General features: G+C 36.1%; 2 protein-coding genes across 16 annotated transcripts in view; one reads left to right on the top strand and one right to left on the bottom strand.

Annotated features, from left to right (window-relative positions):
• The window catches only part of CACNA1C (calcium voltage-gated channel subunit alpha1 C), a 474784-nt gene extending 469411 nt beyond the window's left edge, over positions 1-5373 (bottom strand). For 7 of the 14 annotated variants that reach the window (XM_042837670.1, XM_042837684.1, XM_042837669.1 and 4 more), the window contains exon 1: positions 4509-5371. In XM_042837670.1, coding sequence (XP_042693604.1) covers positions 4509-4638 — 130 coding nt within the window. In that variant the 5' untranslated portion in view covers positions 4639-5371. Of the gene's footprint in view, positions 1-4508 lie in introns of all 14 variants that reach the window. The other 7 variants (XM_042837677.1, XM_042837678.1, XM_042837683.1 and 4 more) reach the window with 2 other exon arrangements.
• DCP1B (decapping mRNA 1B) overlaps positions 1-18648 on the top strand; it is a 41836-nt gene that overhangs the window by 6164 nt on the left and 17024 nt on the right. Inside the window, exons 1-3 of one of the 2 annotated variants that reach the window (XM_042837686.1) lie at positions 907-1000; positions 15340-15406; positions 17617-17752. In XM_042837686.1, coding sequence (XP_042693620.1) covers positions 997-1000; positions 15340-15406; positions 17617-17752 — 207 coding nt within the window. In that variant the 5' untranslated portion in view covers positions 907-996. Of the gene's footprint in view, positions 1-906; positions 1001-15339; positions 15407-17616; positions 17753-18648 lie in introns of those variants that run through there. The other variant, XM_042837685.1, reaches the window with a different exon arrangement.

Raw genomic sequence — 18648 nt, 5'->3', positions numbered from 1 at the left:
TTCCATGTTATTTGTAGACATTGGTAGTTAACCACAGTTTCAGATACTTTCTGTGTGCAAATAAGACAGTACTGCTTTTTTTTATCATCTAATGATTTCAAAAATTTAAAGTATTTCCTGGATTATATATTTGAGTAATCTTATCTACGTAATTAATACTTTTTTCCTTAACCTTTGGTGGTGCTTATTGCAGAAAAAGAACATTTGGAACCTCCTGCTTGAAGCTTGATGCTGGTTAATGTGAAATAGTTCAGAAAAATGCATAACTGTAAATTCTTGGGTGAAATAACTTCAGTTTCTCCTTCTAGCAGTGGTCAACTATACAGTAATTTACTTGCAACTATTCCCAATGGTGTATTTTGTACTGGGTGTATGAGATTGTATGCTGGGCTAGCAAATTATTTCTTGTGTTGACTGATGTACAATTTCATCACTGAATACTGTTTTTCATGCTTATCGAACATGGGGTACTTGAGGAAAGTTGCATATGTTAGAGCTCAGTACACCTTGTGTGTTTCAGCTGCCAGAAAAAGATACCAGATCCAGCTTATAAGGAGCTTGTATGCCAGTTACCACTGCTGATTATTGTACTACAGGAAGTGGAGAAAGAAACTTTGGAAGCTCTACAAATAGTCTCACCAGTTCTACAAATAGAATCTGACCAGATTCTGTGCCCATTTGTGCATTCTGGGTCATATTTGTAGCAAGGCCTTTGGTCATGCTATCTAGTAAAATTGAAAGTGAATGAAGCTTTCTAGCCAGATGTGACGTATTCTATTGAATATCAGGTTTTGTAGAAGTCCAGGAAGTGCTACACAGGCAGATCAGACGTGCTTGCTTCTCATAAAGGTGCCTCGTAATAATTTCAGTTTAACTTGCCACCTTCTGTTTGTCAGAACCCTAAACAACTGACATCATTTTTCTAGATTTCTATACTGCAAAGACTTCTGGTAGACGAGACTGGAAGTTTGCCAGACAAGCAGCTTAAACTTTGTCATGGGTGGGTTTTATTGTTGCTATTGTTTTTTCTCCCTCCTATGTCATAACTATTTTTACATGATATTTTTTTTTTTTTCCCAAATGTAGGTTTGTGTTTCAAGGCAAATGATTGTAAAATGTTAGGAAAAGGTAACTGTATATATATTTCTTAAACTTTTCATCTGTAGATTCTGTGTTGCAGCATACTAGAGCGCTCTCAAACAGAAGAATTCATCGTCTTGGGAGACTAATTTGGGTCCCTTTCGTTAACTTTTCCAATGTTTATGTGTTGTTATAAATATATACTGAATAGCTAATGTGTCCTGATTCTGTAGGCATGTTGGAAGACTCATTGATCCTGCAGGTAGACTAATGGTAACATTTTTCTTGTAAGGAGCAGCTTGATTAGAAGAATATGAGAAGTTTACTTCCCAAGATAAAAGAGGAGACAACAGTAGTAGAATTTGGGTGATGTGTAAAACTGAATATAGCATGAATAAGTGTCTGCTTTACCCTGAAATTTATTCTTGTTCTGTCATAGATTATATATTCTATAATTCAGTTTTATAAATCTCTTCTTGCTAACCAGATTTGGCTGATTTTTTTCTAAAAGCTTGCCTGGATCAACCACTGACGTTTGCTTAGAATACAAATTTGTGTGTTTTACCTGAGGTGCTGTCCTTGGGAGACATTTTTGTCTTGGAAAAAAGTGGCTCCTCCTCCTTTCCCTTCTACCACCTCTCCTTTGATCAGTATGATAAAAATTCATCCTGCCTCCAGCTGGGCAGGAACAGCAGCTGAGGTCAGGATTGTTCTCCAGGGATATTCTTTACCTCTGACTGAAACCTCGGTTTTGCTGAGAACATTCAAATCCTAATGTTTTATATTAAAATAATATGTTTATATAATAAGATGTTATTTTTCCTTTTTGAAAGGAAAATACTCATACCAAAAGTACACTAACATTGCAGTGTTGCTTCTAAAATCAGAAAATTAAGTTGACGGACAGGATTAACTGTCACGTTACATGCATGTTTTTAAAAACCTTTTTTAGCATCTGTGTGGCTTAAGTGTCTTATAGTTCATTGTATATGCAAATTTTTTCAAAGCAAATTTATCCCTCCTTGTGTTTTATTTACTTGTCTGTTGCATAGTGACTATAAATTTTTGATTATTTTTCTTTTCCGTGTGAGGTTCTGTCTTCCTTGCAACTGCTTGCAGAAATTATCTGTTCTTAGCCTGGTCTATAAAAGTATATGTGAAAGCATTATTACTTCACTGTATTTCCTGCTTAGTGCCTTCCTTTGTGTTCTGTGGCATGCTATTGTGCTTAAAAAAAAAAAAATCAAAATATCAGGAAGAATAATCTACCCCTTTAGGAATGACATAGGTGTTACTTTGGACTTCTATGCTTAGAACCATAAAGTAGGTGTGCTTCTATATTAAATGTTGGCATTTCTGTCTCATATTCAAATTTTCAAGGGTACCTACAAATCCTTAATGTTTACTTGTAGAGATGTAAAAACAATATGATAACTTTATGGCATAATTAAACTGTATTTTGCATGCAAGCATAGATGGGCATACAGCAATGTTAGCCTAAGAAAGGAGACTTTTAAGGCCAGGAGTCCTGATCTTTAGCAATTAGCTAGCATGCCTGTTTTAGAGTATACAGTCAGATGCATCTGGTTTTGAAATCTGTTGCTAAACTGCTTGATGCTATGGAAATTGGATTGGATTTTTATGTAGTGTGACCTCTGAAAGGGGACAGGATGATTTGGTTGTTTATTTATGAAGAAAAGATGTGTTTGTGTGTGTGTATGCAGAAATCACTGCAAAAATAAATAATCAGCAGGTATTGGTTGATCCTGTTTTCCAGTACGCAGGATTTTTTGTGCTTATCATGAGAACTAGATGTAGTTCAATGATTGCAAATTGAGGTTTTTAGAGTTTGGATCAAGAGGAGGAATTGTATGATTCTATTTTGTTTTTTTTCTGTTAGGTTTTTTTTTGTTGTTGTTGTTGTTTTAAACAAAACTCTTTGTGCTTGTATTTCTGAAGTGTTTTTTCTTTCTTTCTTTTTTTCTTATTCAACACGCTTTCCTACAGATACAATGTATTTGTTTTTCAGTGGAAATTGAAGACCTTATCCTTAAGGCATCTGCTCTGATGGATAAAACCATATTCCTTTTCACCCTGCCTGATTCAGCTCAGTTACACAGGGTTTCAATTCAGACTTATAGGACATTTTTCTTGTTTCCTCCTCACGCTTCCTACCTTAAGGATTTGATTGCAGTTGTAGAAGACTTTGGCCGTGAAGAGCAAACAGTTTAGAACACTTTGTGTTTGTGAATTTGGTTTTCTCAAGATAGTAGGTCTTGCAGCCATGATGACTGCAGCCATCTTCTTGCTCTAACAGTTTCAGTCGTGATGATGGTGGTAAAAAGTACAAGGACAGAAGTGCAGTACTGCTAACGTAAATTTTTGACTGTGTAGAATGATGGATTCTGATTTGAGTATATATCATGAGGAAAAATAACTAGTCTAAGGAGATAAGGTAACAAAGTTTTTTAGTAGTTTTTTACTGGCTGATAATTATTCTGAATATGGTGGAATTGTTGCTGTTCGGGCAAGCAAATTGGTAGGAAAAATGTATGAAATAGAATTAAAAGCATCGTACAAGCATCCTGCAATTGTGGATTGTATTCTGAACAGAAAGGAAGGAGTCTCACTGTTTGTATCTGCTAAGCGGTCTTTGCTTCCCATTTATGGATATTGTCACATAAGCAACATATTAGCTGGTCTGGACGTTTACTGCTGAGAGTGTACTGCAAGCACTGGGAATTCCGGACATCTCTTCAAGATAAGATAGGCATATGATGCAGTAAAACTCAAGAGTTAAAGTTGGAGCAGATTTTTTTTTTTACTTTTAGAGAGTGTTATCTTCACATGACTACCTATATACCCTGTTTTTCATACCCTCCACCTTGTACAGCATAAAATACTGGATGTTTCCAAGCCAGTGTAAATGCATTCTGCAATTGAAAATATTGTAGAACTAGTTGGTTTTTAGAGTTCACTCCCATACACAATGGACATCTGGATCTATAGAGTTCACTCCCTTTATACAATAGGTATCTATTTCATATGTTAAGCTTTAGTATGTTCTAAATCTCTTAGCCTCTTTACTTTCTGTTCCTTATACCTGTGTGCCTTTCTTTTTCCTTTAGTTTTTGCTCCAGTGTGAAAGTGGAAGTGAAAAAGGAACTTTCAACAGATGCTCAAAAGACAGCATGTTAACAAGAGAAGCTGTCTGCTCAACTCCACAGATGTGACAATTACCAAAATTCCCTAAGTCTTGTCACACACACAGGCATTTTCAGTACCTTATCCCCAACTATTTACCGACATTACTAGCGTTATTTCATACATCATACAGACTGCTCTATTTATGTAGAAAGGGAATACTTATCTAAGCAGACAGATACCAGTACAGTTTGCATGCACACAAATCTGAATTGCTTCCTTACCTCCAGGTTTGATGTAGAAGCAGTTGAGCTGAGTTTCATGCACCAGCTTCCCCTTGTACTTCGTTTCAGATTCCCCTTGCTGGTGGCTGGATAGCGGTTGGTATGCTTGCCGAACAAAGGCTTGAAACATGTTTCAAAATTCCAAGAAGCGTTGAAACCACTGAGTTGAATATATTTTCCCAATATAAAGGAGGTAAATTTCTTTTAGACGATTGTTTCCTAATGCAGTTATTGTATGTAATAGCCTTGCGCAGAACTTAAAAACCAAAAACCGGAGCTACTGACAACTTGGTCCTTTCATCTAAAAACTACTTTTTAGCTCTCTGAAGCCTCCACAATATCTATCTTGCTCTTCCTTTCCTTGCTCCTCACTCCTAATCCTTTTCTTGTATTGAGTTCCTTATGTTCTGTTGGTGCCTTCTCTCCCCTTGCAGTTTTTCAGGAAAACTTTTTCAGGACTGAGAAGTGGAGATAATGGGCGCCATCCACCCGTCAGCTCGTCACCTCACTGAGCCATGGCGATCTCTGGTTTCTGTATATCAGCACGGACTTCTCTGATAATATCCTCTTGTGTTTGAAAAAAATAGGTTTGTCTAGCAAGGGGTGGACTTCAGTCCTGACATAGCCAGAAAACTTCTCTTGGAATGTGAGCTTGCTCACTCTCGCTCTTTTATGTGTGTGTGTGTATATATAAAAATATTTGTAACCTTCTCTCAAAACACAAAAGATAAATATAGGAACAAGTGTATCCCACAGTGCATATACAAGCTGCCCACTTCTGTCTATTACTGATTTAATACAAGCTCTTGAGTGCCTCATCAGCTCGGTCTTCGTCAAAACAAGCCTTAAATCAGAAATAAGCAATATTCTTCAATTGCAGGAGGAGAAAAAGAAATCCTTTGCAAGTATAAGATAGCATACCCTTTAAAGGACAAGGAATGTGTTACATACAGAAAGCCGGTGTTACTGTTCCAGTGGAATTCCACTAAGGCTGCAAACGCAATGCTGCTTTTTTGTCTCAAGTGGCATACAAACTACTAAGTGTGTTGGAATTAGTATTTGGTATCTGCTCTACTTTAACGATTATGGTTGCAGTTCCTTTGTTATTTTGCAGTGCAGAACTTGTTGTGGTAAAATTTGATAAAATATTAAATCTCAATGGAGTAAAATATTTTTTTAGTCAGTCTTCACCAAAAATGTGGCTTGTACCTGCTGGCTTCATTATTTTGGTTGAATGTACTCCTAAGCCTTTTAGAGCCTCTTCCAGTAATCCTTTTGCATAGCAGAGAGATTATTTATATGAATAAAAGCAGCCAGAGATCCTGTAGCCAGGAAGAAAAAAAAAGTGATGCAAGACACATGCTTTGGGTCAGAAGTCAACAACAGAGGAACTATAAAGGTTCTTCCTGTGAATCATCTGGTGCTGCTCATTGTCTTAGACAGGATATAGATTTTAAGTTTGATGAATTCCACCAATTTTTTTCTCTCTGCCAAACAAACTGTCTTTCTGTAAAATTTCAGGTTTATTTGCTTTTCGACATACAGTACTAAATCCTCTGCACAGGAATGCGTAGCATCTCTTACTAGACAGGTTTTTGTAATTAGAAAAGAACTAATAGTATATTTTTATTTAAAGTATGGTACCTGCTTGCAGAGCTTTATTTCTTTTTTAATTGACATCTCTTTACTTTTGTGGTATTTTTATGTTTTTCCTGGCTTCTCTCTCGTTAACATTTTGTATGTCTTTGTTGTACAGAAAACAAAGTTAAGGTTTCGATGGATGCTAAGAATTAAAAGCAGGAGGGGATAGAATGGGGAAGCAAAAGATGATTATGAATGTTTTATTTCAAAAGGACCGTGCATGTGATGTAATACTTCTGAAGCAAAGTCAAATGATGCACTTTCACTTTCTGTATGAAAATATGCCGTTGCTGTAATGAAAATCACCCAGTGCACAACTGCAGTTTTTAATCTGAATGGAAACGTACCTCTAAATTCCATACTCAGCTACTCATAAATTGTAGGGTATATACCCCAGTGCTGCTTCAGTATTTTGAAATCTCTACCTGCTAATATAAAATTAATTTGATAATTTGTGATGCTTTCACCTGTTGGACTACATGCTTAAAACAAGAGCATTTTAACAGTTTAAATTATTTTTGTCGTAACAAACTGATCTCAGAGGTATGTTCTTGTTTTTCCCACTGTACAAGAACCCACACTTGTGTTGGAAGAAAGTAGAAAGGTCACTGGATTGCTATGGTAATCTGAACAATTAACTTCAGTAGTTAGAATTGTTTTTAAAAGGTGTGCATGTATTTGGTAAAATAAAGAAGCAATGAGGTAGTTCAGGGAGATGGCATTTGTGTCTTTATGAAAGAAACTATGCACTTGCAACTTTCACAAAAAATAGGTCATAAGGTATGCTTTAAACTTTCTCTTTTTTTTTTTATTAAAATCCAAATGATAAGATGTAATGATCCTTCCATTTTGAACAAATAAAAATGCAGCGGTCATATGTGAGTGATAAATGCTACGAGGTGCAGATGTCTATTGAAGCCTAACCTGAAAGTACAGCCTGCTCACAAGTTCTGACACAGTAAAGCCATTTACTACTAGACAAAGTATTAAGTACATTCTAGTTGTGGTAGGTAAATGGCTTTACTGTGTCAGTTGAACTATATTGTGTTTTCTAAAAATCAGATATATTTAAAAATTTGTAACAGCAATACAGAAAAAAGGTGTTATTTCAGTCAGTGTCACAGCTGACTAAAGCAAAACGAATTGTGACAGAGAAATAGAGACTATTAATGTGTTGAATATAACATGTTAACAGGCCGTGAAAAATCAGCAAAAGCAAATATTTAAGAGATGCTGTAAATATGAATATTTGGGATGTCAGAAAGAGTAGTTCACTTTATAGTTACTTATTTCTAAATGGTTTTTGTATTTCAGAAATGAAGAGATAGTGTAGGAAAAATGAGGAAGTTGCTTGCTCCTAAAATGGTGGCATGTACAAAATGTACAAATGAGAAGATGAATTTTAAAAAGAAACTTGGCTGTATTATGATATTTTTAGATGTCAATTGTTACAAGAACAAAGGTGTGTATATATTCAAGCAGTTTAGACTTTTGTTGTTGCAAATTAACATTTTAAAATCTTTCAGGTTAGCAAATATATTTTCAGTCATTTGGGGTCATCAATCTGATTAATAGTATATACTCAGGCTTCAGGGAAAAGAAATGATATGCTATTGAACACCTTTTTAAAGTTTAAATATTCTTTGTTCTTTTTTATTGAGGGGAAAAAAAAATATATATATATATATATAAATGACATCAGCATAGTTTGGAAAGCGACTTGCCCTTGAACTTGACTGTAGCTCTGGAAATAAAGATTTACTTTGTCCCGTGGCAGGTACATCAGAGATGCACATTGGAAACGTATTCCTCTATTTGACTAAATCATAAATGAATATTCAAATCCATCTGTGTCCTCTGCCACACCACAGTGTGTGTTATTTACAGTGGAGAAAGCTTTATTGTAACAGGACTGAGTCCCTGGATACTCAACAGCAGTTGCTGCTTTCCTTAACCTAGTGCAAAGCGGGATGGAAATATAAAGACAAGACATTGAAAAGGCAAGGGCAAAACTCCTTTGTATTCTCTGAAATATAAACAAGCTTTCTTCTGGATGGAAAAGCAATGTCGTAACCTTCTTGATTGGAGAGTGTTCTCATTGCTCTTAGCTACTGCTGGGCATGATTCTGTACAAAGAGTCAAGAGGAGAGCCTAATTTCTAGTTTCTTCTCTTTTACTTGTGGTGATGATATGTTACTGTAAGCTTTTCTGCTCATAGAAGTTATAGATATATATTTAGCGTGGATTTGTGTAATTGCATTTTGTGTTCTGTTCTGATCGTTCATGTAGATGAGGGTCTGACTTCATTTCGGTGTGCACTGAAGACCTTTTTAATGATTTGTAGCCTAGATAATAGGGCACTGCTGAGCTAGTGGAAGTCGTAGTTTTAGATGTTGAGGAGTTAAACTTCTTTTCAACTAAGCTGTCCTCTGGTGAGATTCTTTTTTTCACAGGAAGGTTGCTTTTGTTGATTTAGAATTTTGGGACTGACTTTTTAGCCTTGCGAAAGACTTCTTTGCTTAATTTTTCAAAGTCAGTGTCTATCATATTTCTGTATCAAAAACAGAATGATAATTTCTCCCACCATGTGTTTGTCTTAACATGGTGCATCTTTGCATAGTGTATATGCTCCTTGAATGAGACTCTGTAATTATTTCCATTACAAAAAGCAGTGGAGCTCCGTTCCCTTCGATGTTTCAGAAGTCTATTGTGAAGAAGTAATGCAAACCACTTGTTGCTGAAGAGCAATTTATAAGAACAATAAAGGATTTATTAAGAACAACTTCTTATTTAAGAAATTGATAGCCTGGCCCCTAGAGACAGACTTCCTGCCTCAATTTCAGTGTCGTGAATCATCATGATTTAAAAATTACTTGGAAATGATGTTGCAATGACAGAGGATACGAGTGGAAAAAAAGTGCGCTGGGCCAGATGGATCATAACGTAGATTCTATTCCTGTGTCATGACCAAAATAAGTTGTTGCATCATAAGAACACAATTTTAAGGTAAATGTTGCAAATTGAGTTTGGGATCTTTTTCAAACAGTAAAGAAGCTGCTGATGAACTCTTGCATCTGCTGAGCTTTATGGGAATAAATGGAGCATTGGGATTTAAAGTTTCCTACAAAGCTAGCATAATTTTAGTTTTGAAACTATTTAACAGACATTCTTTTGATTTCTACAGTCGATGGGGGTTTTTGGTTAGTTTTTGTTTTGTATTGTTTTGCTTTCTTTTATTTTCCAATATATTTGATTGAAAATCTGCCTGAAGTCAGGCTGTCTCCATAGATTAGAGCAGACATGATTTTATAACCATCAGAATATTTTGTGGCACTATATCTGGACATCTATGAGTTGGTCAGCCAAATTGCATGACTGGTGGAAGGTTATAGGAATATTTAAAAGTCCATTTTTTAAAAAAAAAAAAAGTGTTTAAGGTATAAGCAGACAATGGTTGGGAACCTGTTCTTGACTTTTAGTGTTACCAGTCACTCTCCATTCTCTAACCAACTGTCCTGGTTCTGTCCCTCCCAGCTTTTCTGCTCCCCAGCCCCCTTGCTAGCAGGACTATCTTATCAACAGTTATAAATATCTAATGGTCAGGAGTCAAGTGGATGAGGCCAGGCTCTTTTCAGTGATGCCCAGCGACAGAGCAGGGGGCAATGGGCACAAACTGGAATACTGGAAGTTCCATCTGAACACAAGGGAATACTTATTTTGAGGGTGACAGAGCACTGGAACAGGCTGCTCAGAGAGGTTGTGGAGTCTCCTCTGAAGATATTCAAAACCCACCTGGACATTTTCCTTTGGAACCTGTTGTAAGGAACATGAATTAGCAGGGGGTTGGACTGATTATCTCGAGAGGTCGCTTCCAACCTTTGTAATTCTGTGAAACATTGGGTTTGCACAGCAAATACCATTCCTTTCCTTGACTGTATAAAAGTCACCCAGATTATGGAACCAGGGACATTATCAGCTTTTAAATGAAAGAGCAAGCGTTCAGTACTTTGACAGATATGTTTCTTTTCCCCAGTTTTTTAGGAACTGAAGTTAAGCTCATATCAAAACACAGTTTTATGTTGATTGAAAATTCTTGTACTGCTTCAATTTCTTGGCATTTCTGTGCTTAGGATGCCATGAAAACGTTGATTTCTGAGAATTTCCAGAAACAACAAGATAAATCTAATCTCTATTTCCAGTGTTAAGTAACAAAGGCATTTGTTTTATTTATGTTTATTTATATTTACTGCTTTCTACAGCAGAAAGAAAGGAGACCTGAGGGGTGTGATCCTGTTTATATGCCACATCATTATGTTGTTTTTTTTTTTTCTTAGTATTTTGTTCAAGCTAAACAAAACGTTGCATTCAAAAAGCTGCAAAACTGAACTCTCCCAAACTAACAGATGCCAAAGTTAAGGTTGTTGGTGCAATCTCCCTTTTTTACTCACGGAATTTTAAATTCTATGATCATAATCTTCTGCAGTAAAGACTTGCTTCAGTCACTGAGCAGTCTGAACAATGTTCATGTGGAGTGGCTACTCAGAATTCTGTTTTTTCTTCATTACTTACACGTGGGCTTCTTGCTTTATCGTCTGCTGTGGAAGTTCTGTAGCAGGGACAGAACTATTGGTTGTTTTTCTTTTGCTGTTGTCTGTGACACTCATCAATATAATAGCTGATAACTTGTTGCACTTTGATGGATTAGAAGTATTATTTTTTCTATTTTACAATTGGGATCATGGGGCGTAGTGGTTAAAATCACAGAGATCCATTGAATGCACTGTGTGACTTTAAATTATTCTGGTGCAATTTTTCCAATATATTTATCATTCATATGTTCAAAACCGCTTCCTACAGACTTCAGCTGCGTTTGTAAGTAGCTGGCGTTTTTGCAGGTCGTGCCCTCAGATCTTACACTCAGGTTTAGGATTTCACATCAAGAACTGAATGTGAAGCATACACGCTCAGTGACAGCCACTTATGATGACATTTCACAACTTGTGTACCATTGCATAATGTCTGAGGGATGGCGTCAGAGATGGTATTCAGCTTTCAGAGACAGAGTGCAGCTGACTTAACTGCAGATATTTTAAACCCTCTTTCCTTTGTTGCAATCCTGTTTTGCTTTATCCTGTGGAGCAGGATGTTGAGCTTGAGTGGGCCAAGACTCCTGTACTTGATCCTGAGCAAAGTGCATTGAACATCATGTGGCTATATAGTAATCTTAAATACTCTATTGCAGGTAAAGGGATTGCATTTGCCTTAGAGTAAAATGTCTTAAGTCACGTTTTAAGTTAGGAACTCATTGATTGTATGACCTACAGTTGGGTCTTTTTTGCAGTAGGTCTGGCAAAATTGATGATGCAATATTTGAGTATGTACTAGAAGAAGAAATCTACCTTTTTAAAATTCAGAAATTCTGAAGATCAATATTCCTTAATTTTAATTATGCTTTCAATTGGATAATTTAAGTAACCTATTTATTCTAGTTCAATATTAACTGTATTTTGTTGATTTGATAGCTGTATTGTATCTTTCTAGTACTACTAAATCTTGTTAACAGTGTTACAACTTTGGTGCCTCTTTTCCCCTTTCTGTAATCAATTCATTATTAAATCTCTTTTCTTTTAGTAAATCAAATGAGTTGGTAGCTGTTGAATGTGGATGACTAAATGTATGCCATCTTGTCACTATAAAAGTCTCTTTTTATTGGTCTTTTGTTAGCTATTTTTAACGTGGCTTTCCCACTTGGGGAACAAAAGATACTTGATTTTGATTTGTCCTTTCTTTGTTTTTTATGGTACTCTCTTCCTTGATAACTTGATAGCTGAAGCTGGGCCTAAAAATGACATAATATTTCTTCTTTTATGCTGCAGTGGAAGACTCTGCTTTGTACCTCTACCATTTAATGATTCACTGTTAAGATGTGAATGTTTTAGCAAAATTACCATTACCACTCTACAGATTATATTTAGGTCTGGATTTCTGTTTTTTCAACAGTCTGATAAGACGGAGGGTGAATAAGAAAATAATCTCGTTAGTTTTAATCCCAATGAAACAGTGCTTTCATGCTGGTAGAAAGCCTGCAGTGAAATTTGCACTGTATGTCTGTTTATCTTTTTTGTTAGTGGAGAGCATTCCAGGTTCCTAGCTTGACAGTTGCAGTTTGTAATCATCTCAGTTTCTTTTGCTAGTCATGGATTTTCACGCGTTGTCATACATAAAAGAAAAGCTTGCCATTTTGTGTTCATCACTAATGAGGAACGTGATCATCAGAAGATGTTTTTTACTTCTTTCATTTCCATTTTTGTTTCTGTAAGTACGGCGGGATGAATTGTATGAATTTACATCATGGTTAGCTAAGGTGATGAGCAGCCAGTATGAAAACATGAGTTAGCATATTTGGGGTACATGGTATCTCAGATCACCAGCGAAGTATTGTCTCCTCACTGGTACATTGTTCTCCCATGCGTGAAAGCATTTAGAGTACACTGTGCTGCAACAAATGGAGCACCTGCATGATTCTTTCTCAGTGTACTTCTGAAGTATTCATCTGTTCTGTCTGGACTGATGGAGCAAGTGTGGAAGGGAGAAAAAGAGGATTCCCTGCTTCTGGAAGATCTTGCTGCTGAATGGGAAAGTTGTATGCTCAGCAGATGTGGGTTTTCTGTCTCAAGATTCTACCAGCTGTGCTTCTTTGTCTGGGTTGCAAGTACCTTTTGATTGAGGTGAGAAATCATGTGTGCCTTTGTGTGTATACCGGTACGGAGGGGATGATATTCTGCATCAAGAGTGATTCGATGGTGAAGGCGGGTATATGTATCTGCTATATACTGGCTTTAAGCTTGGCTTAAAATGTGATTTATTGTTGCATTGGTGGCTTGCTTTGGTGGGCCACTTTAGTGATAATTAGTATCCTTGTGCTGTAATCTGAAATGGTTGTGCATTTGTATGAGTCGCATTTCAAACTATTAGCTGTCACTCTATAAAATCTGAAGGACCGTTACTTAGGTGTAGTCAGACAGTTCACTTGTGTTGGTCTCCAAATTGAGATAAACCAGCTTGTGTCTGCTGTTGGTTCCAGCCTTTAAACTTGTAATGACCAGAAGTACTGCAGTATTTCTGCAGGACTGACAGGTTTCAATTTTATCAAATATTCATAAATAGCCTCTGACATATTTGGTCAACTGGCCAAAAACTGAAGCTGTTCAACCTATCTCGCACATTCAGTGATGTTTTATCAGTACTGTTCTACACTGGAGATTCTCTTATAACAAAGAAGAATCTTGATTAATTAAAAGGATTTTGACTTGTCAAAGTACAACACTGTTGCACCGAATTTTATGGCTGTGGTATGGACAACACTAAAAGATCATAAAATATTCCAGTATGTTGAGTTAGAAGGATGTGTAGTTTTGCATTACAGGACAGTATATTGCTAATTATTCACATATTTTTCTACAGTAAAGTAGATGGTATTGTTAAATTATTGATGGTATATGTAAAAATAATAATGTCTATTTTAAAGGCATATTGATATTAATGTCCATGTTACAAACAGGTAGTGATCTAGATACTTCAGCTCGTATGTTGGGCATTTGTATGTGGATCTTAGAACCACCGAGGCATATTGTTACCTGTGATTTTTATGGTGAATAACAGAAATCATGATCAAACTTCTGAAAATTTAGCCATGAAAAGGACTATATATATTATAGGAGGTACTTATTGTCTGTCTACAGGATAGCTTTTTAAATGCTTTTCACCACTTTTTTTTTCTGTATTAAATAGTTGAATTATTTTTGGCTGTATCAAAGACAACACGTGGCTGAAAATTAGAGGGGAAATGGTGATAAGTACTACACTTCTGTCTTGCAAACAGCTGCACATGCAGTTTCTTTTCAAATGTTAACAAAGCTAACTTATACTTTATATGTCATGGGTTTGTTCTTTGGAACTGCAGGAGCGAATGCTTTTGTATTCCTCTGATGCAAGGAAATATTCCATGATCAGTGTTGGTGTTGTAATTCTTTTTAAACAGATACTCTATCCACTTCCTCTCCTTGCAAATAGAATCTAGCCCCTAATGTGTTGGAAGGCATGCTAGAAATTGCCTTATCTTACATTAAAGGAAGCTTTTGCTACAGTATAGTAGGAGGGGAAGAAGGAGAGAAACAGGGTGGTTATCTATTTGCTACCTTCTCCTATAAGGAGAATGTATATGTTTCACAAGGTCACAGAGGGATTGCAGGATACAGAAGGTCTGTGTTTACCCTGTAGGTAAGATAGGCTTTTCCTATCCCTTCTCTCAGCAAATTTGTATCTGAGGTTAAAATTGAAAAATATGGATGGATCGTTCACGAGAATGTGACTGGACAATGTTACACATTTATTCCCAGGCTAACAGGAACTGTATAATAAGGTGGTGGGTGGAAAAAGCTCTTTGTTTATGGTGATTGTGAAAGCTGCACTAGCTACAGCTCCATTATGGCTATTACCACGATAGTGGTTAAGTAGAGTGTACATGGGAGAATTTTGAACTGTTAGTACACATAAATCTTGTTGCTGGACAAAGCTGCAGGCACTAACTTTTGTAGAAGTCAGAATCAGAAGTCTGAATTTAGATAAAGGTTTTCTAATCCTGATGTTAGATACAGATAATAACTTATGGGGGTTAAACGAGTTGATAGAATTACAGGAAATCCACGAGGAAGTAGAGATGTGTTCATACTACCATAACAACTTTGGCGGTATATGAGATAAGCCCCATGATTGCTGAAAACTGAACACGTCTTGCATATATGTCTGTGCATCACTTCCTGCAGTACTTAGCCCCTGGGATCTAATCGTTATGATATCACAACTGGGAAATTCAATGAGGACAAGTCATTAAGGGGAAAAATGACAAGCCTCTGTTTTAGTGTTTTGAAGAAAAGGATCAGAGGTACCTTTGCCTGCAGCCAGGGTTCAAGAACTTGTAATGTACATTCTGAGGTACACCTTTCAATCCTTTTTGATTTTGCTGGAGAATTTGAGGTGTCATTTTTATAGAAGGGGAAATAAAGAAATAAAAACTAAAACTTACAGGTCACAAGCCTGTATGTTTAGGTATCTAGCAGGCAGAACTGCTATCAGGTAGAAATGCTGTTTGAGAAGATGCTCATAGTTTGTGTTTGATGTGCATTTGCAGTGTCCATATATGGGATTTGGTTTTATGATAAGGAAGAATGCCAAAGAATTGCAGAGCTCATGAAAAAGTAAGTGACGGGTAAACAAGACTTTGTGCTTTTTTTTATGTATGTATTTCTGTACATACATGCACATTATATTACTAGGATGGCTGTATCTTTCTACTTAAAACCTGCTCGTATAGAATTTGTTGCAAGTAAAATTGTCTCACACCTGCATTTTATATATTCAGAAATAATTGCAGGACTTTTTCCATAATTTGCAATGCAGGTTTCTAGCTACATCAAAGTGTAAAATTTCATCTGAATTGTTTCTTGATAATTCAGAGATCTGTTTTATACAGTTGTATTCGTTGGGAGGCGTTAATGCGTTTCTCAGTTTGGGTAGCTTTCCTTCTTATATCAGTGTAAGTATGGAATATCATGAAGGAATGCTGCAATAATACAGTTTGTTGTTTTTATCCTTTTTCTACATCATGGTTGATTTCTTCTTTCTTTCTTTCTTTCTTACCAGTATGTAAAGAATCCACTCTGGTTTAGGATTATAAAGAAAGGCTTTAATTAGCTTTGAATTCATAACTCTTCTATACATATTAAAAATATTTTATGTTACACAGCCTTAATACTGCAATGAAATGGGAGATCAGAATTATGTACAAAACTGTATTAAGCTTACAACATAATGGATAGCTTTTTAACTAACAACATAGTGGCTATTTTAGTCACTGTCACTGCTTTTTCTATTTGTCCAGGATTGACGGTTCTCATTCTGTTTTTCCCTCTGCTTGATCTAATGACTGCCTTGTTTGCAATGATTCCTTTCTTAAGACTACTTTCTACAGGTTTTCATGCTTGCTTGGAAGAGGAAGGAGCTGAAATCCTACAGATTTTATCAACGTATATAATCTGCTTTTTCTTTTTTTTTTTTTTTTTTTTTTTAGAGGCATAATGTGGAGTATATGTAGGAAAGGGACACTTTAGATACTAGTTGTCTGTGGTATAGAGGGTTGGGCTTACCATTGTGTCACAGTTCATGTAAGGGAGAGGAAGAGGAATGATTTAGAGGTCAGTCCTTGTCATCACAGAAAAGCCATGAGAAACTGATAGAGTCAAGCCAACATCATTAGATACTAACAGGGTGCAGTGTGAAAGCATAGTCAGAGCTGTGAATCTTTCCTTTTCATGTCATCTATACCAATCTTAACAGCCTGGTTAGCAAACGTGTTTCTGTAGCCGGAAGCATGCTGAAGAAGTGACATCAATTCTGATTGCCAAAGTATCAAGTGCCCATTTTCATGTCCTACGATTCAAGTCCAAACAAGGACTCATCTTGTTGCAAGGATGTGCTCATCGTTGCACATCTCAATCCACAGCAAAGTGCGTTGATTCTTCTGCCACTGTGTTTCAGATTGGACTTGTTCCAAAATACTGGATGGGAAGTTAGTCATGTTTCCCCTATATCTCTTTTTAAAGAACTGCCTGCTGCTTTACATTTTGCAGTGACAAAACATTGTTAAACACTGACTGTAACAGTGGTGGGGTTTTGTTTGGGTTTTTTTGCTTTTGCTCTACGTTCTGCAGCTCTAAACTGACTTGGTTATGACCCAAGGAATAATTGATGGGGATGAATTTCCAGAAATAAGCAGTGAACCCTAGGAAACCCATTTTTTTGACAGCTAATTTTAGTTAACTAGCTCAAGCTTCAGTTGGTGGTGATTAGGTACTCTCAAACTGGTAATTTACCACAATAAAAACTAGTTTGCAGAGAATTCATGCTATTGTAAACCACGTGTAGTGGTTTATAATAGTGGTGTTGCACATAGATTAAAAAAAAAAAAATACCTGTCATTCAGCCAATTGGCTGTGTGTTTTAATTCTCAGCATTCTACAATAATAATAAAACAGCTGGGGCAGGAAATTGGTCATTTGCTGGTAGTTAATGACTGATTTGCTTGTGTTTGCCATCCTTTATCACCAGGAGAACTGAATAACGTTATATGTTCCCTGCTCCTTCTGGGTATGGAAATTGTGACTGAGTTATGGAAATTTTAGGGTATGACCTAGTCTATTCAAGATTGAAGAAAATGTTTCTTGCACCTGGTCAAATTATGCTTTATTATAGATATCTAAATAGAGATTTTTAACTGTATTGTTATGTAGTTTGGGAGGTGGGGGAATTAAAATACTTTTTTTAAATTCTTGTAAAGTAGTTGTAGTGAAACTTCTTATATTTTACCTGTTTTTGTCTTGTGTATTCTCCTCTCACCTCCTGTTTTCAGCCTAACTCAGCAAGAGCAATTGAAAGCACAGCAGGCCACAGGAACAGGAGTGTCCCCTATGGTCACGAATTCTGCTAATAACAAAGAAGTGGATATCTTACGGATGCTTACCAAGGCCAAAGATGAGTACACTAAGGTGAGATTTGCTATCTCTAAGATCTCAGCTTTTGTTTTTTGGTGATACTGCATTGCTAATTTGCTCAAACTTTACATTTTAAAACTTTTTATTCTGTAAACTAATTTTACTTGAAGTTAAACTGATTTTTTTTGACAGAATGCTCTGTTGTTTTGTGGAAGTATGTATGTTTTGTCAGAGTTTTCTAAAGATTGGAAAGAACTGAATTCTGTCAGTAACTCCTGAAAGGAGAACATGAATGAGATTTGATTATTTGATGAATGCTAGGGTGTAAGAGCAAGACCTTGTGCTTTCAGTACCTGAAATTTGTGTCCCCTTTTTAGGGTGAAATATTCAAAACTGCTAATAGATTCTGTGATTTGCACAAATGATTTACCTTAGGGAAAGCCTTCAACGTTGAACTTACTGCCTTTAGCTGCAGTTGTTGTCTATCTTCGACGCTACTGGAAGTAAATGAAAAGGTTGAAATCTAGTGTGATCCCATATGCTGCATTGGTCTTCTGAGGCTTCTAAACCACAAAGTAACTAATGGACTAATAATGTTCTCTGTTATTGGATAATCAAAAATGTCTTACTTTAGGGAATAAAGATTTAATAATTTTAACTATTCATATATATGCTGCAAATTGTTTCAGAGCCTGCTATTTCAAGTATTTCATGTGTATTGCCATGCAGTAATAAAGGTCATTACGTAAGTGCTCAGAGTCTAAAAATATGTATGTTTTAAACATAAGCATAACAAAAAAAAAAGTTCACTTTCTGAAATATGACATATTGTCCTCAAATAATAACCATTTGAGTTATGGTAATGTCTGTGTCTTTTTTATGTTGGTATAGTTTACTTTGAAACTGGGATCTCTTTTGTCTGTAATAAGGATTTAATGTATTAATAGTCA

This window comes from Centrocercus urophasianus, unplaced genomic scaffold (genome assembly GCF_019232065.1).
Source record: "Centrocercus urophasianus isolate 14NV4802_14NV808 unplaced genomic scaffold, USGS_Curo_1.0 seq_73, whole genome shotgun sequence".
Classification (NCBI taxonomy): Eukaryota; Metazoa; Chordata; class Aves; order Galliformes; family Phasianidae; genus Centrocercus; species Centrocercus urophasianus.
The sequence above is the reverse complement of the archived record's forward strand: the minus strand, read 5'-3'. Positions and strand labels throughout refer to the sequence as shown.